Source organism: Carcharhinus amblyrhynchos, chromosome 6, assembly GCF_965287045.1.
Source record: "Carcharhinus amblyrhynchos chromosome 6, sCarAmb.v2.hapA, whole genome shotgun sequence".
Classification (NCBI taxonomy): Eukaryota; Metazoa; Chordata; class Chondrichthyes; order Carcharhiniformes; family Carcharhinidae; genus Carcharhinus; species Carcharhinus amblyrhynchos.
In genome coordinates this window covers 6,424,414-6,450,537 of record NC_137329.1, presented here as the reverse complement: position 1 = coordinate 6,450,537, position 26,124 = coordinate 6,424,414, and the positions used below count along the sequence as shown (strand labels likewise).

General features: G+C 46.3%; 1 protein-coding gene across 3 annotated transcripts in view; it reads right to left on the bottom strand.

Annotated features, from left to right (window-relative positions):
- The window catches only part of lrp4 (low density lipoprotein receptor-related protein 4), a 397,853-nt gene that overhangs the window by 20,282 nt on the left and 351,447 nt on the right, over positions 1–26,124 (bottom strand). For all 3 annotated transcript variants that reach the window (XM_080189863.1, XM_080189864.1, XM_080189865.1), the window contains exons 31-37: positions 25,629–25,737; positions 20,893–21,037; positions 19,589–19,702; positions 17,477–17,591; positions 13,224–13,294; positions 8,138–8,225; positions 2,986–3,127 (exon numbers count right to left, since the gene is read on the bottom strand). In XM_080189863.1, coding sequence (XP_080045989.1) covers positions 2,986–3,127; positions 8,138–8,225; positions 13,224–13,294; positions 17,477–17,591; positions 19,589–19,702; positions 20,893–21,037; positions 25,629–25,737 — 784 coding nt within the window. The remainder of the gene's footprint in view (positions 1–2,985; positions 3,128–8,137; positions 8,226–13,223; positions 13,295–17,476; positions 17,592–19,588; positions 19,703–20,892; positions 21,038–25,628; positions 25,738–26,124) is intronic.

Sequence of the window (26,124 nt, the reverse complement as noted above, 5' to 3'; positions counted from 1 at the left end):
TCTGAACAACATTCTCAACACGCACAGCTAACCCCAGCACTGACTGTAATACACACGAGTCCCTAGTGTACACTAACACAGATCTCCCAGCACTGATTGTGATACACATCAGTCTCCAGTGTACACTAACACCCACAGATACCCCAGCATGACTGTGATACACATCATTCCTCAGTGTACACTAACATACAGATATCTCAGTGTGATATGGGCTATGAAGAAAGGTTGAACAAACTTGGATTGTTTTCATTGGAGCATCAGAGGATGAGGGGGACCTGATAGAGGTTTACAAGATTATTCTTCTCATTATATTATTAAGATTTTTATTCTCCTCCCCTTCTTAGACTCACCAACCGTATTCTTTGGACATTTCCTCTTCCTGCCAATGTTCTATCCTATTGGGTATATTTTCAGCCAATGATGGATGTTTACAAATAGTCAGTTGTAATAAGGAGTCATGTCAACATATTGCTATCAGATAGCAGAGAGTCAGTTTCATTTTTCATATGTTCCTTATGTCATTCTGTACCACCTGTTCTGTCCGTGTTTATAACAGTCTCCCCTCTGTACCAAACCCATGATCACATTGGGCAATGCATTCACACAGGCTCACTCCACACAAAGTGCCCAGTGGATCAAATCACTCTTATACTAACTAGGAACTACTCCAACTCTGTGGAGGACACACATCAGCAATCGCGATAACACTCAGTATTCTGGGAGCAGAACAAGGACACTTTCCCCTGTAAATAACCCTAACCTTAACCCACATACTGTTTCAAATGGAAGAAATCCCAAACACTGCACAATTAGACAGGAATTCTAATAAAAACAGGAATTCCCACAACATGCCCTGAATCTGACTGCACTAAAGTAGGAGTGACACTAAACAGGTGGAGCAGGGAGGGGAAATGGGTGGAAAGTGGGGGAATGGGTGGAAAGGGGGCAAATGGGTGGAAAGGGGCAAATGGGTGGAAAGGGGGGCAAATGGGTGGAAAGGGGAATGGGCGGAAAAGGGGTAATGGATGGCAATGGGGATAAGGGGCAAATGTTTTGTGGGAAAGGGGTAGGAAGCTAACACTTTGGGGTAGGAAAGCTTTGTTTCAACATTAAATAGGGGGTGGGAATGAAGAATGAGTGTCAGATTAACTGAGGGGAGAAGGGTAAGAGCCTGTATAAATGGGAGAGCGGACAGTAAAGTGTAGAGCAGGGGGTGGGGGAGAGAGAGAGGGTGACCAGAATCAGCTGGAGGGGTTTTACGACAGGGTAAAGAAGACAAACAACTGGAAGTGGGCTTGGGGGGGAGGCGGGGGGGCGGTGCGGAGGGGAGGAATGTGGAGAATATAAAACTGAAATGGAAGTATGTGCATTGTGCCGGAAAGCTGTAAAAGCTGGAGACAGAAACAAAGCGGCTGGGAACGGGTGCAGAGTGGTTTGTTTGAACTGGGCTGCTGGGTTGTGGCCGAGGAATAACCCAATGATCCGGAATCTTCCAAACTCATTGTCAAATATCCGGTTGTTTTCTCTTTTTTTATTTGACATTTTAAAAAATGACCAATTGTGAAATATGGAAGTGCTGACAATTAGTCAGAACTCTCTGTTATTCACGAGAATCTCCCAGCCAAGTACATTCTGGACCCAGCTAAAAATAAGCTGCTAGTTTTGTGTCATCGGTATTTGCATGTTTTTCTCCCAGTCTTTTGCACTCATTGATTTCTTTCTAACGCGAAAGAAGAAACATTGGATACACTTATTACTTAGAAGCTAAAATCCATTCTAACTACTTGTGTTGATAAGCCATTGATTTATAATCTGGGTGGGTGGGGGATTGTCTGGTTTTTGGAGGCAGTATTCGCCGTTTGGAAACAGTTGCCAAGATGTTGTTTGCTTGCTTGGCAAGTATGAGAGCATCAGGAGAACACCAATCTGCATTGCAAATTCAGCACAGATATTAAACATTCAGACAGGAATATGTGTTAGAGAGGGGACAAATGATGCCATGCCACAGCTTAAAATACATCAGTTACATTTGCTATCGCTGACATAGTGCACTCATAATTGTTAATAATGTAGAATCATAGAATCCCTACAGTACAGAAGGAGGCCATTCAGCCCATCAAGCCTACACCGAACACATTCCCCCCCATAGCCCCCACATATTAACCCTGCTAATCTCCTGGCACAAAGATGCAATCTATCAAGGCCAATTCCCCTAACCCGCACATCTTTGGACTGTGGGAGGAAACCAGAGCACCCAGAGGAAACCCACGCAGATACGGGGAGAATGTGCTGACTCCACACAGACAGTGACCCAAGGTTGGAGATTGAACCCGGGTCCCTGGCGCTGCGAGGCGGCAGTGCTAACCACTGTGCCATCGTGCTGCCCTAATGAGTCTCATCCAACTTCAACGTGTTATTGAATTGAATCCTAAAACACTGAGGTGGCTGGGGTCGGAAATTTCCAATTTATTTCCTGCCCCACCTCTTGAGGAGTTGGCAGGGGACACATCCCCTTTAATTACAGCAGCCTTCCAGTTGGTTGACATTTTATTGTCACATGAGTCACTATTTTGAGAGGTCTGGTGGCACAGTGGGTAGTGGCCCTGCCTCAGGAGCGGAAGGTCAGTATTCGAATCCTACCCAAGGACTTGACGGCCGTGGAAGGTGTGCTCGCAATGTGGCCAAACAGGTTGATTATCAACCTGCAAAAATCCATCCATCGTAAACCAATGCTAGAGAGATTCCTGGTCAGCTATGCGATGGAGAGAATGTTGAAGCCTCCACCATCACCATCCAGAGCTCCAGGCTACATGGAAAAGTGCCTGTTTCCACAGCAACTCAGGGCTCCCCGCTGATCACTATTTCCTGATCCACATTCCATTTTTGCTCTTCCCAACTCCCCCAACAACTATGATTTTCAACATAGATTTTAAAAGCTGGATGATGAGACATAATTCCAGCAATGCTCTCGTTTCTGCAGTTTACCTCCTTCTTATAGCGAAGCTGGTTGTATATTGCTGGCTTCTGAACAGTTTCAATTTTCACTTCCTGTGTCGATGTACGATACGATGGATTGCTGTAGGTTAGGTTGCTCACAACAGGATCATTAAACTTTGATTTCTTATGTCTGAAAGTGGGAACAGGGAAGTTATTTGCACAGTGCAGAAAAATATTTCATCTTTACATCCAAAATTATCCAACTTGTTTTCAATAAGAAGGCTCAAAACACCAGGTTAAAGTCCGAGAGGATTATTTGGAATTTCAGAGCGCTGCCCCTTCATCAAGAGAGCAGAGAGTTTTTTCAGGTAAAGATTTGATTAACTGAAAACACATTCCACATTTACCACATTCCAACCATCATCTTGCAATTGTGTCTCTGTCTATATATGCTGTGTTTGTGAAACCTACCTCTCCACTCACCTGATGAAGGAGTAGCACTCTGAAAGCTCGTGATTCCAAATAAACCTGTTGGACGTTAACCAGGTGTTGTGGGACTTTTTACTGTGCCCACCCCACTCCAACGCCAGCATCTCTACACCACTTTTTTATTCATTCATGAGACATGGCCGGTCAGCGTTTATTGCCCATGTCTAGTTGCCCCTAAATTGAGTGGCTTGCTAGATCATTTCAGAGGGCAGTTGAGAGTCAAGCACATTGCTGTGGCTCTGGAGTCACATATAGGCCAGACCGGGTAAGGATGGCAGATTTCCTTCCCTAAAGGACATCAGTGAACCAGATGGGTTTTTCCGACAATTGAAAATAGTTTCATGGTCATCAGTTGATTCTCAATTCCAGATATTTTTTGTTGCGTGCAAATTCCACCATCTGCTGTGGCGGGATTCGAACCCGGGTCCCCAGCTGAGTCTCTAGATTAATAGTCCAGCAATAATGCACTTATTGCTAGACTATCACCTCCCTAATGCCTCCCTGTCTCCAAGAATCTGATGTGAAAGTTGGATAAGGTGAAGGATTTACAAGGTCATTGTTTGGCTGGGTGACTGTTCCACCCACACACTGCCAACACCATCTGACACCTCAGCCACTGTCCCAAAGGCTGGGTGAGGGATGGAATGGGCACCCACTAAATGCAGGGGGGAGGGGGGGTCACCCACTGATCTGAATTAAAGGCAAATTGAAGCCAATTGTCAGACGCGGACTGGAATTTTCCGATCAGCCTGCAGGCACAGCCACGCTGTCAGGAGATCGGATGCATTCTCGGGACATCCTCCTAGTGACAGACTTGCAGGCCAGCTTTCCAGGCTGTCCTTAACTCCCAGCGCCAGGGACCCGGGTTCAATCCTGGCCTCGGGTCACTGCCTGTGTGGAATTTGCACGTTCCCCCCTTCTCTGCGTGTGTTTCCTCCGGGTGCTCCGGTTTCCTCCCACAGTACAAAGACGTGTAGATTAGATGGATTGGCCATGGTGAATGCGCGGCGTTACAGAGATATGGTTGGGGGAGAGAATCTGGGTGAGATGCTCTGTTGGGGAGTTGGTGCAGACTCGATGGGCCATATAGCCTTGTTCTGCATTGAGGGGATTGATGTAAAACCCCTCGCTACCTCACCCCCTACAAGCCCCTTCCCCAACCCCTCCCCAGCCAATCTGGTTACAGTTGAGGCCAGAGAGGTCCACAATGCTGGCCTAGCAGTTTGGCCATTTTCAACATTTCAAAAGTTGCTGGGGGGGGGGGGGCATCTCAAGATGGAGGTCGCAGTTTCTTCCATACTCGATGGGGGCGGGACGGGGGGGGGTCTTCTATTGATCCCCTGCAGCTTCCAGAGCTTGCTTGCTGTCCTTAATTTGGACAAGAAGTACACCTTCTGTCCTCTAACTGGTCAATTCTGCCAACGTCACCATCGGGTGACTGGAGCCAACACAAGTGCCAAGTTGGGATCTGCACCTTGAGCCAAGATGGAGATCCCGACCCAAAAGCCAAAGTCCCACTTCCGGTGCCCACGTAGAAAACCCCAAGAGGAATTTCTGTTTTGATATTCCTGCCCTACATGGGAGAACACATTGTGGAATTCTGTATTCCTGCCCCCGATCACCGGTCTGCTGCTACAATAGACAGAAAAGCCTCGGGATGGGTGCACCAATTTTACAATTTGCCCTCGAGACAGCTTCCAGCTTCTTCTGACTTCCGGAAAATCACCAAAGTATGTCTGGAGTCACTTGCAACAAATAGCTCTGTTCACCCAATACCTGAAACAGCCTCAGTAACTGGCCTCCAGTCCCAATCTGCCTGTTTCCCTCACTGGTTCCATCATTTCAATCATCCCTGACAGGAAGACAGCGGGTCCATACTGAGCAAAACGATATTAATTTAATTTTAATCCAATATTTATACTGAAGATTTCACTCCCACTCTGCACTATCCAAAAATAGAATCTACTGACGTCTACAAACATCCGCTCCCTCCACCACCGTCGCTCAACAGCAGCAGTGTGTACAAGATGCACGGGAGCAATTCACCAAAGATCCTTAGACAGCACCTTCCAAATTCACAACCATTTTCATTTAGAAGGACAAGGGCAGCAGATACATGGGAACACCACCACATGCAAGTTCCCCTCCAAGCCACTCGCCATCCTGACTTGGAAATATATCACCGTTCCTTCACAGTTGCTGGGTCAAAATCTTGGAATTCCCTCCCTAACGGCATTGTGGGTCAACCCACAGCACGTGGACTGCAGCGATTCAGGAAGGCTGCTCATCATCACCTTCTCAAGGGCAACTAGGGATAGGCAATAAATGCTGGCCAGCCAGCGATGCCCATGTCCCACGGATGAATAAAGAACATTCAGCGCTTAGGGACTATCCAAACCGGAAACACGGCACTCCATTTGCAAGAAATCATTTCATCAGCTGAAATAACGTTAAATCACCAAAGTGACAGGTTTGCAATGATCACTTCCCTTTTTTAAAAGTTCATTCATGAGACCTGGGTATCACCAGCTGGCCAGGACTTATTGCCCATCCCTCGTTGCCCTTTGCTGTTGTCCTCTCTGTGACGTTACCCAATTATCACATGACCCGCTGCTCTCCACATTCCTGAAAATGCCAACCCTGCTTTGAACCCCCCAATTCCACTCCTGTCCTGTTGGTGAAGTGCCAATCCCAGTCTCCACCAAATGCCACTCTCAATGCCATCTTCTGCCCACGTGCAGGGTGAGGGTCAAGTACAGACGGCCAATGAAAGAGTTACACTGACCATCAGACATTTGAAAGTGGAAGGGCTGTATTTGCAAAACGCAGAGCTGTTTACAGTTCATTAATCATATCATTGGCTGCCTTTATTACACAAGAATGCTGTTATTTATGTATAACCAGCATCCGGTTCTGACAAACTCTCAAATTAGCAAAATACTGTGGATGTTGGAACCATGACAGGATTTTTCTTGTCCTCACTTTCCACCCCACCAGCCTCTGCATTCAAAAGATCATCTTCTGCCATTTGCGCCAACTCGAGCCTGATGCCACCATGAAGCAGATCTTTCCCTCACCACCCACATCAGTATTTCACAGGAACCACTCCCTCCGTAACACCCTGGCCCACTCATCTATCATGCACAGCTCCTCATCCACTTCCCATACAATCACAGAAGGTGCAACACCTGCCTCTTTACCTCCTCCCTGCTCACCATTCAAGGCCCAAAATATTCCTTTCAGGTTGAAGCAACATTTCACTTGCACCTTCTTCAACATGGTTTACTGTATTTGCTGCTCCCAGTGAGATGTCCTGTACAGAGGGGAGACTATGACGTGGAGATGCCAGCATTGGAGTGGGGTGGGCACAGTAAGAAATTTCACAACACCAGGATAAAGTCCAACAGGTATATTTGGTAGCTTCACAAACACGGCACGTATAGACAAAGATGCTATGTTTGTGAAATCTACCTTTTCACTCACCTGATGAAGGACCAGCGCTCCGAAACCTCGTGATCCCAAATAAACCTGTTGGACTTTAACCTGGTGTTGTGAGACTTCTTATTGGGGAGACTAAAAGCAGGCTGGGTGACTGCTTTGTGAAACACCTTCACTGAGCACACAAGCATGACCCCAATCTTGCTTGCTATTTTAACTCAGCATCTTGCTGTCATGCCCAAATGCTCACCTGTTGCAATTTTATAGTGATGCCCAATGTAAACCAGAGGAGCAGCGGCTCAGCTTCCAGTTAGGTACATTACAACCCTAGAATCATAGAATCCCTACAACACAGAAGTCTGCACCGACCACAATCCCACCCATACCCCATGCATTTACCCTAGCTAGTCCCCTTGACACCAGGGGGCAATTCAGCATGGTCAATCCACCTAATCCGCACATCTTTGGACTGTGGGAGGAAACTGGAGCACCCGGAGGAAACCCACAGACAAGGGAGAATGTGCTGAGTCTGCACTGACAGTGACCCATGCCAGGAATCGTACCTGGGTCCCTGGCGCTGTGAGGCAGCAGTGCTAACCACTGTGCCACCGTGCCATCCCAGGACCCTCAGGGTCAATACTGAGTTCAACAACTTTAAGCAGTGACCTAAAGTCGGAAGCATTGGAAAGGGTGCAGAGGAGATTTACCAGGATATTGCCTGGTATGGTGGGAAGGTCTTATGAGGAAAGGCTGAGGGACTTGAGGCTGTTTTCGTTAGAGAGAAGGTTAGGAAGTGACCTAACAGAGGCATATAAGATGATCAGAGGATTAAATAGGGTGGACAGTGAGAGCCTTTTTCCCCAGGTGAAGATAGCTAGCATAAGGAGAAAGCTTTGAATTGAGGGGTGATAGATATAGGACAGATGTCAGAGGTAGGTTCTTTACCCAGAGAGTAGTAAGGGCGTGGAATGCCCTGCCTGCAATAGTAGTGCATTCGCCAACATTAAGGGCATTTAAATGGTCATTGGATAAACATATGGATGATATTGGAATAGTGTCGGTTAGATGGGCTTTAGATTGGTTTTCACAGATCGGCGCTACATCGAGGGCCGAAGGGCCTGTACTGCGCTGTAATGTTCTGTGTTCTTTCTCCTCCAATCCAAACCCTTTTTTTATATCCATACTCATTCTCTGCAGGACCTCTGGTACACATTGCCTGTAAAGTTAAGAGGAATATTAGGATGTTCCAAAGAATGATTTACAAATCCGGTACCTGTAGATAATGACAGCAGCGATGAGAATCAGGATCGCCAGTATCGACAGGATAGCTCCAATGATGTAACTTATGTGCAATCCTTCACCTGCAACAGTGCCAAGGTCAGTCCGTCAGTTACAATGAAAGATAATGCTCAACCCTAACCGATCCAGCCCACTGCTCCTGAACCTGCCAGGAGGAGTTCTGGGGAAAAGTGGAAGCAAGCTGTTTTTCGAGGGGATGGGAAGACAGATATCCTGGGCAGAATTTTCACATCCTGCCTGCCACGAGAATTGTAATGGGCGGGACACAGTCCATGCAAAAGCTCGTTGGCCTCGGGCGGGAATTTCCAGCCTTGGGGTTGAGTGCAGCTGGAAAATCCCATTCCCTGAGCTCCTCTTCCGCATCATCAGAAAGACAGAGGCGGAAAACTGGTGTCATAAGACCATAAAAGCAGAATTAGGTCACTCGGCCCATCAAGTCTGTTCCGCCATTCAGTTGAATCATAAAATCCTACAGTGCAGTAAAAGGCCACTCGGCCTGTCGACTTTGCACTGACCACAATCCCACCTATCCCCATAATCGCATGTATTTACCCTGCTAGTCCCCCTGACAGTAAGGGGCAATTTAGCATTCCCAAACCAGCTAACCTGCACACCTTTGGACTGAGGAAGGAAACTGGAGCACCCGGAGAAAACCCACGCAGACACGGAGAGAATGTGCAAACTCCACATAGACAGTGACCCAAGCCAGGAATCAAACCCTGGGCCCCTGGTGCCGTGAGGGAATGGTCTGAACTGCTGTGCTACTGTGCCGCCAAATCATGGCTGATATTTTTCTCATCCCCATTCTCCTGCCTTTTCCCCATAACCCCTGACCCCGTTATCAACCAAGATCCTATCTATCTCCGTCTTAAAGACAGTCAATGACCTGGCCTCCACAGCCTTCTGTGGCAAAGAGTTCCACAGATTCACCACTCCCTCTCAGGATCCTTTCCTCCTCGCACCCACCTGGGATAACTGAATAACAAATATATCCCTCGCTGCTACCCCTTCACTCCAGAAAATAAATACAGGGAGAACAATCTCAGAACTAAAATAAAAAATTCTGAATTTTAACTTGATTCTTTCTCATTCTCTCTGCTGTTATCAGAATCACTCTCGCCTTTTTCAATAGTGATGCAAAGCCTCGCAAATCGTGCTGTTATTCAGCGCATCTCTTTTTACAATGGCCTGGATTTTAAAGGCCTGAAGTAGGTCCAGGGGGAAGAGAAGATGGATTTCGGAGCCAGGGGATCCAGCGGGGAGTGGGTGTGGGGAGCTGCTCCCGGAAACCTGGTGTCGAGAAACAAGGGGGGGTGGGGGTAAATCTTTTAAAACTTTATTATGGCGGTGGGGGGAGCAATGTGCCGCTGGTGTACACAGGGCATTCCCCCAAAGAAATGCATCCCTCCCTGTTCTCTTAAATATTTGTGTTTAAAAAATGGTCAATGCCATTCTGGCCTGGGCAGCGTGCTAGCCCCGGCAGCTGGCTTGATGGCTGCGTTCTGGGAGGACAGCCCTCAGGGTGGGTGAGAGGACGGTGGGCTTTCTGTATGGAAATGATGCAAAATGTTTGTGACTGCAAATAGGCCACTGTTTGACGTTGAGAACCTCCGCTGTGTCGTTGACAGCTGTTTAAACTTTAAAGTGAAAGACTGGGCTGCCTCTCGCTTTTATTGGCAGAGAGTTGCCAGGACTATTGGAGCTCTGGCCATTTACAGTTTTCTCTGCCTGTGAAACTACACCGTTTCAAGCTGGTTGTAAGTGTGGGGGATCTCATTGAAACTTACAGAGTACTGAAAGGCCTGGCTAGAGTAGATGTGGAAAAGATGTTTCCATTAGGAGGAGTGACTAGAATCTGAGGGCACAGCCTCAAGAGTAAAGGCGCGACCCTTTAAAACAGAGTTGAGGAGGAATTTCTTTAGCCAGAGGTGGTGAATCTGTGGAACTCATTTCCACAGAGGGCTGTGAGTAGCAGGTCATTGAGTGTCTATAAGACGGAGATAGATAGGTTCTTGATCGATAAGGGGATCAAAGGTTACCGGGAAAAGGCAGGAGAATGAGGGTTGAGAAACATATCAGTCATGATTGAATGATGGTGCAGATTCGATGGGCCAAATGGCCTAATCCTGCGCTTACATCTCATGGAAAACTCAGAGTTTGGATAGATGGGATGCTAAAAAATGGTGTAATCACAACCAGATATAAAAGAAACACCAGCGGGGCAGGAGTGGGATTCGTGTGACTAAAGAATGTTTTTACGAGTGAGATGCAGCAAACCAGCTTACAAATTTAAACCAAAATGAATTGACTCAGGATAAATCCGACGCCACTACTTCTCCCAGGGAAATTCTTCCCTTATTTTCCGGTGGTAAAGTGCTCCATCTAGTGGCCTGGCTGAGTTAGCAGATGCTGAACAAATGAAGTTTTTACAAAGCTAGACAGGTCACAGGACAGTCTCCACAGGAGGTGGATGGGCAGAGGGGGTTTGGGTGGTGCTTTAAGTTGTTATTGCTGCCAATGAAAGGAGCAAAAACTCAATCCACCTTTCACTGACTATTTCAAAATCGACAATGTGGATTTTAAATGGTAAGGGCTTCAATAGTTTAAAGTAAGAACATAAGAAATAGGAGCAGGAGTAGGCCATCTAGCCCTTCGAGCCTGCCCCGCCATTCAAGTAAAGCTCATGTAATACCTTAAAAATCCACTCCTGATGTACATCCAAGCCCTTTACTATCAATGGGGAGTTCTACAGTAATGGACCCAGATTTCTACACTAGCATCTCCCAAACTTGCAAGTTTCATTAGAGTAACAGCAGCAGGTAAATGGGAATACCATCACCTATACCCTTCACTCCGAATCTCTCACCATCCCAACTTGGACATTTATGTCAGCCTTCACTAGTGACAGCCGTATACTTATCTGCCCAGTCCCTCAGAAACATAGAAACTAGAAGCAGGAGTAGGCCATTCAGCCCTTCGAGCCTGCTCTGCCCTTCATTTTGATCATGGCTGATCATCGAATTCAATATCCTGATCCCCCCTCCCCCCATATCCCTTGATCCCTTTAGCCCCAAGAGCTATATCTAATTTCTTCTTGAAATCGCACGACATTTTGGCCTCAGCTACATTCTGTGGGAGTGAATTCCACACATTCACCACCCTTTCTCCTCCCCTCAGCACTGAAAGGTTTACCCCTTATCCTCAAACTATGACCTCCAGATCTGGACTCCCCCACCATTGGGAACATTCTTTCTGAATCTACCCTGTCTAACCCTGTTAGAATTTTATAAGTGAGATCCCCTCTCACTCTCTTAAACTCTAATGAATATGATCCTAACTGACTTAGTCTTTCCTCGTATGACTGACCTGCCATCCCGGGAGTCAGCCTGGGAATCCCTGCTGTAAATCTCTCCACTTCTGCTCTTCAGATTCCTCCTTGCCCAAGTTTTTGGTCACCTGTCTCTCATCCCTCCTCACATGGCCATGTTTGCCATTGAGAGAGTGCAGTGGAGGTTCACCAGATCCATTCCTGGGATGGCGGGATTAGTTTATGAGGAAAGATTGAGGAAACTGGGTCTGTAATCTGTAGAGTTACGGGGCGGCACATTGGCACATGGATGATTCCGTGAGTTTTGAAGAATGAGAGTGATCTCATTGAAACTTACAGAATTCTGGCAATGTGTGACATGGTGGATAGGGACAGGATGTTTCATCTGGCTGCTGAGTCTAGAACTAGGGACACAGTTTCAGGATAAGGGGAGGATCATTTAAGATTGAGATAAACAGCTTCATAGAATCCCTACAGTGTAGAAGGAGACTGTTCGGCCCATTGAGCCTGCACTGACAACAATCCCACCCAGGCCCTATCCCCATAACCCCACTTATTTATCCTTCTAGTCCCCCTGACACTAAGGGGCAATTTAGCATGGCCAATCCGCCTTACCCATACATCTTTGGGCTGTGGGAGGAAAGTGAGGTAGTGGAAGCAGACACGATAGTGACTTTTAAGGGGTGTCTTGACAAATACATGAATAGGATGGGAATAGAGGGATACGGTCCCTGGAAAGGTAAGGGTTTTAGTTTCATCGGGCAGCCTGGTCAGTGCAGACTTGGAGGGCCAAAGCGCCTGTTCCTGTGCTGTAATTTTATTTGTTCTGTGAAACCGGAGCGCCCAGAGGAAACCCACACAGACATGGGGAGAATGTGTAAACTCCACACAGACCTGAGGCTGGAACTGAACCCGGATTCTTCAGTCAGAGGGTGGTGAATCTTTGGGATTCTCTACCCCAGAGTGCTGTAGAAGCTCAATCACTGAACATGTTCAAGACAGAACTCAGTAGATTCCTGGAGACTGACATCGAGGGGTATGGAGATAGTGCAGGAAATTGGCATTGAGGTAGATGATTAATTGTGATCTGATTGAATGGTGGAGCAGGCTTGAAGGCCTGAATGACCTTCTCCTACTCCTATATGGCTCAGTGTGAAATTTGATTTGCTTGAGTGAGGTATTTTGGGGCATTGTGCAGATGCTTTGTAAATACAGCTGCAGTTCCTTAACCATGACTCCTTAACCTCACCATGTGGGCCATAGCAGTTCAAGAGGATTCGCCAGCACCTTGTCAAAGGTAACTAAGGATAGACAATAAATACTGCTCCTTTTAATAATGCCCATAACCCAAAGTGAGTGCAAATAAACAATGTGGGAACTGATCACTGTGTAACACAGAAGATCTTGGTTAGCACTGCTGCCTCACAGCGCCAGGGAGCCGGGTTCGATTCCTGGCTTGGGTCACTGTCTGTATGTCCACAGACAAACTCCACTGTCTGCACATTCCCCATGCCTGCATGGGTTTCCTCTGAGTGCTTCAGTTTCCTCCCACAGTCTGAAAGACGTGCTGGTTAGGTGCATTGGCTATGCTAAATTCTCCCCCAGTGTACCTGAACAGCTGCCGGAGTGTGGTGACTCAGTGATTTTCACAGTAACATCATTGCAGTGTGAATGTAAGCCTACTTGTGACACTAATAAATAAACTTTTCCTTTGAATGTGAGTGAAACGTACCACTTATTGCAGGTAACACCTGGTTCACATTCTTCTCACAGAGACCTTGACTCGCATCTTCCTGAGAACAGCTGGAGACAAGACATTGTATTTAGCAACTTACATTAAATTTACATTCAGCAACATAACCACTGAGCGATTCAATACTTAGAATTAGCACCAAAGGTTCCAGATGCAGATTATTTAATGATTGATTTGAATGGTGAATCATTTACCAAGGATTTTACACAAGCTTTTCAAATCATAATAGAACCCTACAGTACAGAGTGAGGCTATTTGGCCCATTGAGTCTGCGTCGACCATAATCCCACCCAGGACCTACTCCCACATCCCTACATATTTTACCCACTAATCCCTCTAATTTACGCATCTCAGGACATTAAGGGACAATTTAGCATGGCCAATCAACCTAACCCGCACGTCTTTGGACTATGGGAGGAACTGGAGCACCTGGAGGAAACCCACACAGACACAGAGAGAATGTGCAAACTCCACACAGACAGTGACCCAAGCCGGGAATTAAACCAAGGTCCCTGGAGCTATGAAGCAGCAGTGCTAACCCACTGTGCTACGGTGCTGCCTGTGCCTATTCATGTATTTGTCAAGACACCCCTTAAAAATCACTATTGTATCTGCTTCCACTACCTCACTTTCCTCCCACAGTCCAAAGATGTATGGGTTAGGTGGATTGGCCATGCTAAATTGCCCCTTAGTGTCAGGGGGACTGGAAGGGTAAATATTAAAGTAATATTTCAATACATTCATAACAATGCAACACACTCCTAGCAATTACCATACAAATGCTGCGCTCAAATAGTTACAGCCATGAATCCTCTCTCTTCAATGTTTCAATCCCTCCGCCTGTTCAGAGTGTGAACGGGTGGTGTGTCTGCAATGAGCTGCCACAGGTAGTAGAAGAGCCGGGGCACAGTCTTGTCTTTTAAGAAGCATTTAGACAATTACATGGGTAAGATGGGTCTAGAGGGATATGGGCCAAACTCGAGCAATTGGGACTAGCTTCATGGTTTAAAAAAGGGCAGCATGGACAAGTTGGGCTGAAGGGCCTGTTTCCATGCTGTAAACCTCTATGACTCAATGACTCTAAGTATTATCTCCTTTTACTAGTCAGGGTTACACAGCTAGCAAACAGCCCATGTACATCACTGAAGGTTGAGCCTTGACAGCAAACTGTCAGCCAGTTACAGATATTACAATTGACACAGGGATGTAAGAAATGAGAGGCCATTCAGCCCTTCGAGCCGGTGCTGCCTTTAGCTTAATAAGATCATGACTGATCTAAATTGTGGCCTCAATTCCACTTTCCAGCCTGTGTCCCACAACCTCAGTCAATCAAAACTCTGTCTAACTCAGTCTTGGATGTATTTAATGTTCCAGCCTCCACTACTCGCTGGGGGATAGAAGTCCAAACATAAACAATGCTCTGAAGAAATTCCTCCTCATCACCGTGGAAGATCCCATTTTTTTAAAAAAAGTTCAGATTCCCCCGAGAGGAAACATTCATCCTGGCAAGCCTCTCACATTCTTCTGTTTCAATAAGATCATCTCTCACTCTTCTAAACTCCAATCAGTATAGGCCCAAGCTGAATCATAGAATCTATGGCACAGAGACAGGCCCTTCGGCCCAAACTGGTCCATGCTGACCAAACTGCCCATCGAAGCTAACCCTATTTGCCTGCACTTGGCCCATATCCCTCTAAACCTTTCCTATCTATTTATCTGTCCAGACGCCTTTTAAATGTTGTCAATGTTCCTGCCTCAACCACTTCCTCCAGCAGCTCATTCCACACACGTACCACCCTCTGTGTAAAAAGGTTGCTCCTCAGGTTCCCATTAATTCTTTCCCTCTCTTAAACCTATGCCCTCTAGTTCTTGATTCTCTGACTGGGAAAAACATGAGTGCGTTCACCCTCTCCATGCCTCTCATGATCTTACACACCTCTATAAGATCACCCCTCAGTCTCCTACGCTCCAAAGACATAAGTCCTAGCCTGTCAATCTCTTCCTATAACTCAGTCCCTTAAGTCCTGGCAACATCCTGTGAATCTCTTCTGCACTCTCACCCGTTTAAGAATCCGCTTGACTTTTCCTTCATAAGATAAGCCCCTTATATCCCAGGAATCAGCTTCTCTGAGCTGTTTCTAATGTAGGTATGTTCCTCCTTAAATATGTTGACCAAAACCGCACAGTAGTCTTCGGTACCGTATCATCAATACCCTGTACAGTTGTAACAAGATTTATCTATTTTCATATTCCATCCCCTTTGCAATAAATGTCAATATTCCAATTTCCTTCCTAGTTACTTGCTGTACTTGCACACTGACTCTTTGTGATTCATATACAAGGACACCCAGATCCCTCTGTACGGCAGCTTGCCACAGTCCCCCTCCATTTAAATAGCAACTTGGGCTTATTCGCATTTGCTCACAGATGGGGTCAGTGGGAGAGAGCACAACCAGACTCCAGGCAAAATTGCGTCACGCAATTTGCAAGTTCTGCTTATAATCTGACATCTCCCTTTAATGGTCTCGGGTTCCTGAAACTCAAGGTAATTATTAAGATCACAATGTGCAACATTTCAACTTTGAGGCACAAAGGTGTAAATAGCGTCTGTGATATCCGCAGCTTTCAGATAATTTATCAGACGAAAATATAATTTAATTCCCCTTGAGATCAGAGCTGGTTTTCAGTGTCCTGTTAGCCAGAGATTGTCTGCCATCCCATGATGTGATAAACACTCTTACACTTGCATGAGCCTTAGCGCAATGTCACTATTATTAGTGAGTGTTGCTGCACGATTTCAATTTCTGATGTGGCATAAAACTACAGATTCTATTATCGGGTCTGGGATTCGCATCAGATTTGTGGTGTTTTCAATAATTTTGCTGAATTATTTTTGAAGAAAGAAATGCTTCCAGCACTGACAGGAGACATTCCATTCCACTCTGGTGCTCGAGCCCTCACTAACAGCGGATGCCAGACAGAGATACATATAAATGATAGTGCACATACACAGTGCACACTCCACTGCACTGCCAAACATAAATCTGTATCCAACGGCAAAGATGTTCCCAATTTGTGTTGACAGTAAGAACAATATTGGCTGTGATAATAATACAGAATCCACAGACAGCAATAAGATTCGTAATATCTCTCATATGTTAGGAGTTATGGCCCATTTCCCTCTCAGTCCTCAGCACCATAACGATAACGAGAAAATAACCTTTTTGCCACTGTTTGAACAGGTTTCAGAGTCACTGTAACAATTCCACTGACAAAAATCACAGAGTTGGAACGCAGAGAATCCCAACAGTGGAGAAGGAGGCCATTCGGCCCATTGAGTCTCCAACAGAGCATCTTCCTCAGGCCGAATGCCCGTAATTCCACATATTTACCCTGCTAATCCCCCTAACCGACACATCATGGGACACGAAGGGGCAAATTAGCATGGCCAGTCCACCTAATATGCACATCTTTGGAGTGTGGGATGAAACTGGAGCACCCGGAGGAAACCCACACAGACACAGGGAGAACATGCAGATGCCACACAGACAGTGACCCAAGCTGGGAATTGCAAGCCGAGGCAGCAGTACTTACCACAGTGCTACAGTGCCAGTCAGCCTTGGGTCACTGTGTGGTATCTATACCCCCCGTGTCTGTGTGGGTTTTGTCCGGGTGCCCCGGTTTCCTCCCACACTCCAAAGGTGTGCAAGTTAGGTGGCTTGGTCATTGACGGCACAGTGGCAGTTAACACTGCTGTCTCACAGTGCCAGGGACCCAGGTTCGATTCTTGGCTTGGGTCACTGACTGTGTGGAGTCTGCACATTCTCCCCATGTCTGCATGGATTTCCTCCGGGTGCTCTGGTTTCTTCCCACAGTCCAAGGATGTGCAAGTTAGGTGTATTGGCCATGCTAAATTACCTCTTAATGTCAGGGGGATTAGCAAGGTAAATACATGGGGTTATGGGGATAGGGCCTGGGTGGGACTGTGATTGGTCCAGGCTCAATGGACTGAATGGTCTCCTTCTGCACTGTAGTGATTCTATGAACTGCCAACTGGAAGATCAGAGTGTTTCTGCTATAATCTGTTTTGCAAATTACAATGTTAGAGTCCAGGGTGGAGACAATCTGAGTGTTGGTGGCCTTCAGAATTTACCCTTGAATAAACTTGAATAAAAACAGAACCATATCGCTGGAGGCATAGTGCAACAAAAGGTTATGATCTGCACACTTACTTATCGCTGGTATTCTCCACAGAATCTGTGGGCTTTGCAAGGAAAGAATCAATGCTTTTGTCACGTTTCTCATTGGAGCTGGTGGTTTCTGGAAATGGGGGCATATATCCGGGAACTGCAAAGAATTATTCACGGATTAATCATTATGTTTAAATAGCATCACACCACCTTTAACCACAGGAGCACCTATACAGTCCATATTAATGGGCATGGGGAATGAATAGGAAAATGGCAATGGGTTGGGTTGCTTATGTGAAGAATACAAGTACAACTGGAGCCAATGGGAATTGGGGAAAACTCTCCATTGATTGGAGTCACACCCAGCACAAAGGAAGATGGTCGTGGTGGTTAAAGATCAATCATCTCAGCTCCAGGACATCACTGAAGGAGTCTCTCAGGTTAGTTTCCTAGGCTGAAACATCTTCAGCTGCTTTATCAATGCCCTTCCTTCCGTCATGAGGTCAGAAGTGGGGGCATTCACAGATGATTTCACAATGCTCATTCACGACTCCTCAGACACTGACGCAGTCCATGTCCAAGGACCACAACCTGGGCAATATCCAAGCTTGGGCTGACAAGTGGCAAGTAACATCTGTGCCTCAAAAGTGCCATGATCTCCAACAAAAGAGGATCGAACCATCTCCCCATTGGTGTTCTAGACTGATCTACAGGTTTGGAGGAGCCACTGATGGCAATGAAGAATTGGGCTGATATTTGGGTTTCGAAATTGGCCCTTAAGCCTGGCTTTGGCAAAGACCCACCTCCATCCCCACTTCCAGGTTATCTCACCCTCCAGGAGATGAAAATCCTGCCCACTGGCACTGCCGAGACAAAGGCAGAATCACAAGGTTGGGATTAATCCCAACTTCCACTTTCCAATGGGAAAATTCCAGCCAATGTTTTTAAGGAGGAAAATGGATACACAATTTGTAAGCTGCCAGGGAAAATATTCAATAAATATTTCAGTCACATGGTCACCAGGTAATCAAGAAAAAACATCTCCCTGGACAACTATGGAAACCAAATACAACAAAACCAGAGAGAAAGCACTTTTTAAAAAACTGACTCTTTCCATCCACTGATAGATAAACAGCAACATACAGACAAGAGTGAAGGCTTTTTAATGATTAACTGAAGCAGTCCATGAACACAAAATGATCCAATAGTTGAACAGAATTGGAAGAATGAGGATAATTGTGTGACAAAACATGGTGACATTCTAAAAGAATAATCCTTCTGAATCGGCACAAAATTTAGTTCCTTTTTTTCATTTCAAACTCATTCTTTTAAGTATATATTAAGAAGAATGCATCTTATTTGTGCCTGAAATGTTCCACTGATTTCGGAAAGCCTTTTGCACAGGTATTTATAAACATAGAAACCAGAAGCAGGAGTGGGCCATTCAGCCCTTCGAGTCTGCTCTGCCACTCATTTTGTCACGGCTGATCATCAAATTCAATATCCTGATCCCCCCTTCGCCCCCTCTAATCCTGTGAGCCCTTTAACACCCCCAAGACCTATATCTAATTTCTTCTTGAATTCAGACAATATTTTGGCCTCAGCTACTTTCTATGGGAGTGAATTTCACACATTCACCAGCCTCTGGGTGAAGAAATTTCTCCTCACCTCAGTTCTAAAAGGTTTACCCGTTATCCTCAAACTATGACCCCCTAGTTCTGGACTCCCCCACCATCGGGAACATTCTTTCTGCATCTACCCTGTCTAACGTTAGAATTTTATAAGTTTCTATGAGATCCCCTCTCACACTTCTAAACTCCAGTGAATATAATCCTAACCGACTTAGTCTCTCCTCATATGACAGAGCTGCCGTCCCAGGAATCAGCCTGGGAATCTCAGTAAATCTCTCCACTTCTGTTCTTTTGATTCCTCCCTGACCACGTTTTTGGGCATCTGTCCCTAATCCCTCCTCACGTGGCCACGTTTGCCATCGAGAGAATACAGTGGAAGTTCACCAGTATCCACAAGCTATGACCCCTAGTTCTGGACTCCCCCACATCGGGAACACCTGTCAGTGTTATTTCTGTCAATGCTTTCTGCCGCAGCGATTTAGGAGTTATTTTTCCAGTTTACAGCTTTAAGATTGTTACTCACCCACTGAGCACAGCCGCCCATCTGGCTCATCAGGACACGCGCACACAAAGTCTGCTGCCCTGGCAAAGCAAAGATGTGTGCATCCTCCATTATTGACTCCACACGAGTTGGTACCTGAAACAAAATCAACCGTTGAAAGTAACCTTTGGATGTATTTGTAACAGTCAGTCCTTTACAGCAGCACCACCTCGCAATGTAGCAACAACCAGAAAATTAATGGAAGTTATTAATCTATTCAATTATTTATTACACTATTGATTAATTTGATCAATTTATTCAAGAATTGGATGGAACTTTGGTGAGGCCACAGCTAGAGTACTGGGTGCAGTTCTGGTCGGCACATTATAGGAAGGGTATGATTGCACTGGGGGGGTGCAGAGGAGATTCACCAGAGCCTGGGATAGAACATTTAAGTTATGAAGAGAGGTTGGGAAGGCTTGGGTTGTTTTCTCTGGAGCAGAGAAGACTGAGGTGTGACTCGGTTGAGGCTGTTCCCCTTAGTTGAAGAGTCAGTTGCAAGGGGACACAAGTTAAATGTCTGGGGTGGGAGGTTTAGGGGGAATTGAGGAAAATATTTTTTACCCAGAGGGTGGTGACGGCCTGGAATGCGCTGCCTGGGAAGGTAGTGGAGGCAGGATGCCTCACATCCTTTAAGAAGTGTCTGGGTGAGCACCTGGCATGTCATAACATTCAGGGCTATGGGCCAAGTGCCGGCAAGTGGGATTAGGTGGACAGGTCAAGGCCTTTCATGCGTCAGTGCAGGCTCGATGGGCCAAAGGGCCTCTTCTGTACTGTATTATTCTGTGATTCTGTGAAGTTAATGATCCAATAATTGTTGTTCTGCCACACTTGCCTATATAACTTTAAACTTTATATTCTGAATTTCCTCATCCTTCAATCTGATTAATCAAAGGGATGTGCAGTTGCTGACCTGTTCAATCATGTATCCATTAAGTGACCTGACACAAGAAATTACAGCCCAATATCGTTGCTTATTATTGTCACAAGTAGGCTCACATTAACACTGCAGTGAAGTTACTACGAAAATCCCCCAGTCGCCACACTCCGGTGCCTGTTTGGGCACACTCAGGGAGAATTTAGCATGGCCAATGCACCTAACCAGCACATCTTCCACAGTAGGGGGGGTAGGAAACCGGAGCATCCGAGGGAGACCCATGCAGAGTCTGCATAGACAGTGACCCGATCCGGGAATCGAACCTGAGTCTCTGGTGCTCTGAGGCAGCAGTGCTAACCACTGTGCCACTGTACCGCACCGTTGTTGCCCACTCTTCCTCTTTCTCTACCTGTTTGTCTTTGTGGGGAGACCACAATGATGTCCATCAGTCCCTCCACATTAGCCAGGATGGTTTCCTTGTTCCGACCTGTGTACTTGTCCACACGCTGCACTGATTTTGTTTGCCAGTCCGTCCAGTAAATCCAGCGATCGTGCTAATTGTGAAAATAATGATTTCAGTTTTCAAATGGAGAAATGCAGTTAATTTATAGCTATAGAATTGAAGTTTATAGGGGTCAACAAAAAGCTCTCTTATAATCGAACACTTCCAGGGGCTCATGCTCAGGGCTGGAGAAGTGATCAAGCCAGATTGCATCATTCCTACTGGTGCCAACCTGCCCCACTCACCACACCCCTTTATATTAGTACTCAGTTTGTATCGGAAATACATAAATACATCTGGAATTCTACCGCCCTACCCACCACAGAATCGGAGCAGCCGAGGAGTGGACAATGGAAATGTCCGTTGATCTGGGCAGGATTTCCTGGTCTAGCTTGAGCGAGGCTGTAAAAACCCACCCAAAGTCTTTGAGAAACCGTCATGTTATAATACGCAATGGGAATATATTAGTACGTCCCAACTTCACTGGAGTGTTCTCCCTGCACCTGCCCCAACACCACTGCCCCCCCTTCACCTGTCAATCATTTCACCTGTCGAATTGCTGACATTAGATTTGAGTTTAACTTCAGCTTAAGGGAGGAGTTGGATTTTATGGGTGGAATTCTCCAGCCGTGCTGGTCTGAAAGCCGTAAATTCCCGCCCAGCTGTCAATAGGCTTTCGCAATCTCTGCAACACGCCCGCTAAAATCCTAGTGGCAGCTGGGATGGGAGAATTCTTGTTCAGTGTTCCAAACTGCACATCAAAATTGTGAGTTCATTTTCCCAAACCCATTGGCCATTTGGGTCAAGCTCCTTCACCTGGAGTCTCCACACTTCTGATTGATAGCCCTTCTGTGTCCCCTCCGGTCAGTTACCCAACCCTCTTCCAATCCTGATGTTTTCCAGTCACATCAGCATACATTCCTATCTGCTCTTAGCCCTTCATATTCTTCCTCTTCTGGTCTCTCCCATCTCCATCACTCGCCCCACCACCATCCGTTTCTCTTTCTCCGCAGCAGGCGAGCAGACCATTTTAATCTCTTCTCGGCTAGTCTCTTCCCACAATCCGCACTGACTCCCCCGATGTGCTGCTTCCTGGCTTTGTCCTTTCATTTTACTCCACACACCCATCGGGATTGCCCCTTTAACAGGCTCAGACCCTTCCTCTCTCTCCATTTAATAATCTGCATTGCTACTCTTCCTGCCAGAGTGGATAACTTCACATTTTCCCACATTAAATTGCTGTTAGCTATTCCCTGTTTCTCCATAAGATAGCAGTGTTACATCTAAAATCATATTGAAGTTACAGAGCCCACTCTGTGGCAATGCAGACTAACTCCTGTTCACTGTGTTTCCCGTTGAGATAAACTCTGACCAAGCCTGTTACAACAAATGTGGCTAAACTGACGACTGCCTTTTGCTAAAGTACATGTGACAAATAAAGAAATTTAATCTAAAAGAAGCAGAATTTTTACTGATTTTCTCCATCGCTTTTGATAAAGGATGAAATCTCATGAGAAACAGTGTGAGCAGCTGTCCAGTGGGGGTTTCCCCTCACATTGTGTTAGGAAATCAGATCCTCAAAGGAATTCTTTGTTATTCATCCATGGGACATGGGCGTCGCTGGCTGGCCAGCATTTATTGCTCATCCTAGTTGCCCTTGAGAAGGTGGTGGTGAGCTGCCTTCTTGAATCTTTGCAGTCTACGTGCTGTGGGTTGATCCACAATGCAGTTAATATTCCAGGATTTTGACCCAGCGACTGTGAAGGAACAGGGATATATTCCCAAGTCAGGATGGTGAGTGGCTTGGAGGGGAGCTTGCAGGTGGTGGTGTTCCCATGTACCTGCTGCCCTTGTCCTTCTAGATGGAAGTGGTCGTGGGTTTGGAAGGTGCTGTCTAAGGATCTTTGGTGAATTGCTGCAGTGCATCTTGTAGATAGTACACACTGCTGCTACTGAGCGTGGTGGAGGGATTGAATGTTTATAGATGTGGTGCCAATCAAGCGGGCTGCTTTGTCCTGGATGGCGTCAAGCTTCTTGAGTGTTGTTGGAGCCGCACCCATCCAGGCAAGTGGGGAGTATTTCATCTCACTCCTGACTTGTGCCTTGTAGATGGTGGATAGGCTTTGGGGGTCAGGAGGTGAGTTACTCGCTACAGGATTCCTAGCCTCTGACCTGCTCTCATAGCCACTGTGTTTATGTGGTGAATCCAGGTGAGGTTCTGGTCAATGGTAACCCCAAGGATGTTGACAGTAGTGGATTCAGTGATGGCAACACCACTGAATGTCAAGGGGCAGTGGTTAGAGGGTCTCTTATTGGTGATGGTCACTGTCTGGCATTTGTGTGGCACGAATGTTATTTGCCACTTCTCAGCCTAAGCCTGAATGTTGTCCAAATCTTGCTGCACTTGAACATGGACTGCTTCAGTATCCGAGTCACGAATGGTGCTGAACATTGTTCGCCGATGATTACACATCGCCACTTCTAACTTTATGACAGAGATGAAATAGTTATGATGCAGCTGAAGATTGTTGGGCCTAGAACATTATCCTGAGGGACTCCTGCAGAGATGTCCTGGAGCTGAGATGACTGACCCTCCATAACCACAACCATCTTCCTATGTACCAGGTTTGACTCCAACTAGCGGAGAGTTTACTCCCTGACACCTACTGATTCCAGTTTTGCTGGGGCTCCTTGACGCCACACTTGGTCGAATGCGGCCTTGATGTCAAGGGCTGTCACTCTCACCTCATCTCTGGAATTCAGTTCTTTCATCCATGTTTGAACCGAGACTGTAATGAGGTCAGGAGCTGAGTGACTCTGGCGAAACCCAAACTGGGCATTACCGAGCAGGTTATTGCTGAGCTGGTGCTGTTTGACAGCACCGTCGATGACCCCTTCCGTCACTTTACTGATGATTGAAAGTAGACTGATTGGGCGGTATTTGGCCGGTTTGGGTTTGTCCTGTTTTTTGTGTACAGGACATACCTGAGCAATTTTCCACACCGCTGGGTGGATGCCAGTGTTGTAGCTGCACTGGAAGAACTTAGCTAGGGGAGCAGCAAGTTCTGGAGCCCAAGTCTTCAGTACTATTTACTGTGACTAACCATGAGCGTGTTGTGACCCAGTGGAAATGTCACTGGACTAGTAATCTGGTTCTGAAGAAGAGTCACATGGACTTGGAAAGTTAATGCTGCTTTTTCTTTCCATAGATGTTGACAGACCTGCTGAGTATTTCCAACATTTTCTGTTTTTATTTTCGTAATCCAGAGGCACAATCTCACGACACAGGTTCGCATGCCACCAAGGTAGCTGGTGGAATTGAAATACATCTGGAATATAAAGCTGCTCTAATAATGGTGACCATGACAACTATCATAGAGGAATCATGGAATCCCTACAGTGCAGAAGGAGGCCATTTGGCCCATTGAGTCTGTGTCAACTCTCTGAAAGTGTATCTTTACCCAGGCCTTATTCCTGTAAGCCCTCATATTTCCCATGGTTAATCCCCCTAACTTACACACCTTGGGACACAAAGGGACAATTTAGCATGGCCAATCCACCTAACCTGCACATGTTCCGAGCACCCGAAGCAAACTCACACAGACGTGGGGAGAACATGCAAACTCCACACAGACAGTGACCCAAGACTGGAATCGAACTGGGTGACTGGTGCTGTGAGGTAGCAGCGCTAATCACTGTGCCACCATGCACAGTGAACCAGATGGGTTGTAAAAATCCATCTGTTTCATTAATGTCCTTTAGGGAAGGAAATCTGCCGTCTTTACGTGGCCTGGCCTACATGTGACTCCTGACCCACAGCAGTTTGGTTGAGCCTAACTGCCCTCTGAAATGTACACTGCGATTTAGTGAATGTGTACTCCTGGTAGAAATCAGGAGCGTGAAGGAAACTTCCAAGACTTCCATTCATCCATTATACATTGTTGGATATATCCATGTTCGAGACGTAATGGGGATGATATTCTGACCCCTTGGACTCAGGCGCAGATTGCGCTGGAGATGCGCGGGGTTGGAAAATTGTGGGGAAGGGGCTAAATGCATTCAATTCCGGCAAGAAACCGGTTTGAGATTCTCCCAGCACCCCCCAGACAGAATCTGTTTCCTGTTCAGTTTTGATAATAAGACAGCACCGCGCAGCAAGCGACTGAGCTATGCAAGGTGGCAAATTCCACACTTTCCAGAGCTTCAGGACAGATGCATGGGGTGGGGAAGAGGGGGCGAAAGGGGAGGGGACAGTGGGTAAAACCTTAAAGGAGGTCACTCCTGGGGCTCGGGGCCCAATAAGGAGTCCCTCCTCTACCAGACAGGGTGCTTAGCCTCTCCCTTTCAGCCCCTCAGTGGGTGCTAATTGCTTCCTTAAGGGTCTCAGTTGGCCTCTGCTGTGGATATAATTGCAGTGGGGGCACAAGTGGGCGGGTGGGTGGGCAGCGGGAAAACCGCCACTGGATTTAACTATCACCCTTCCTTCAAATTCACTGGTGCAGGAACCTTAATTGCACCCTGATGTCCATCTTCTTCTTTTGTGTTACTGGCATTGTGTGTTTGTATTCTCTGTCACTTCCAACCTTGCTTCGACTCTCCCAAAGTACAGATCTTGACGGATTGTTAACAAAGCGTTTCCTTACCTGAGTTAAGGCAAAGGGATGTGTAACTTGGCCAACCAGAACTTGGCGTAGTTTTCCATTTAAATCACAACTTTCTATTCTGTCTAAGTGGGCGTCCACCCAGTAGATCCTGTTGGAAAAGATTTCTATTGATTAAGATTAAATTTCAGATTGCTTACTGCATATATAGCCCGAGGGTGTGAGGAAAGTTTTATTTTTTAACATTTTTGACCTTTACTATGATATTCTGTGCAACAAGATCATGGGGGCTATATGTGTGTCTCTGTGTATGACTAATTTAGTTAAAGTGGGGACTGAATGTCTATGGAGTTAAGACAATCAAAGGGGTTAGGTGTGAAAGCCAGGAATTTGAAGTGAAAAATGCCAGATTGTTCTACACATAAACACAAGAGGGATAGAAATGTGCATTAGGAGATAAGGGAGGGTTTTGGATTTTTAGTTGTTGAATCTCAAAGAGGGGTAAGGGATTTACAGCCTAGGAATGGGCATAAATAAT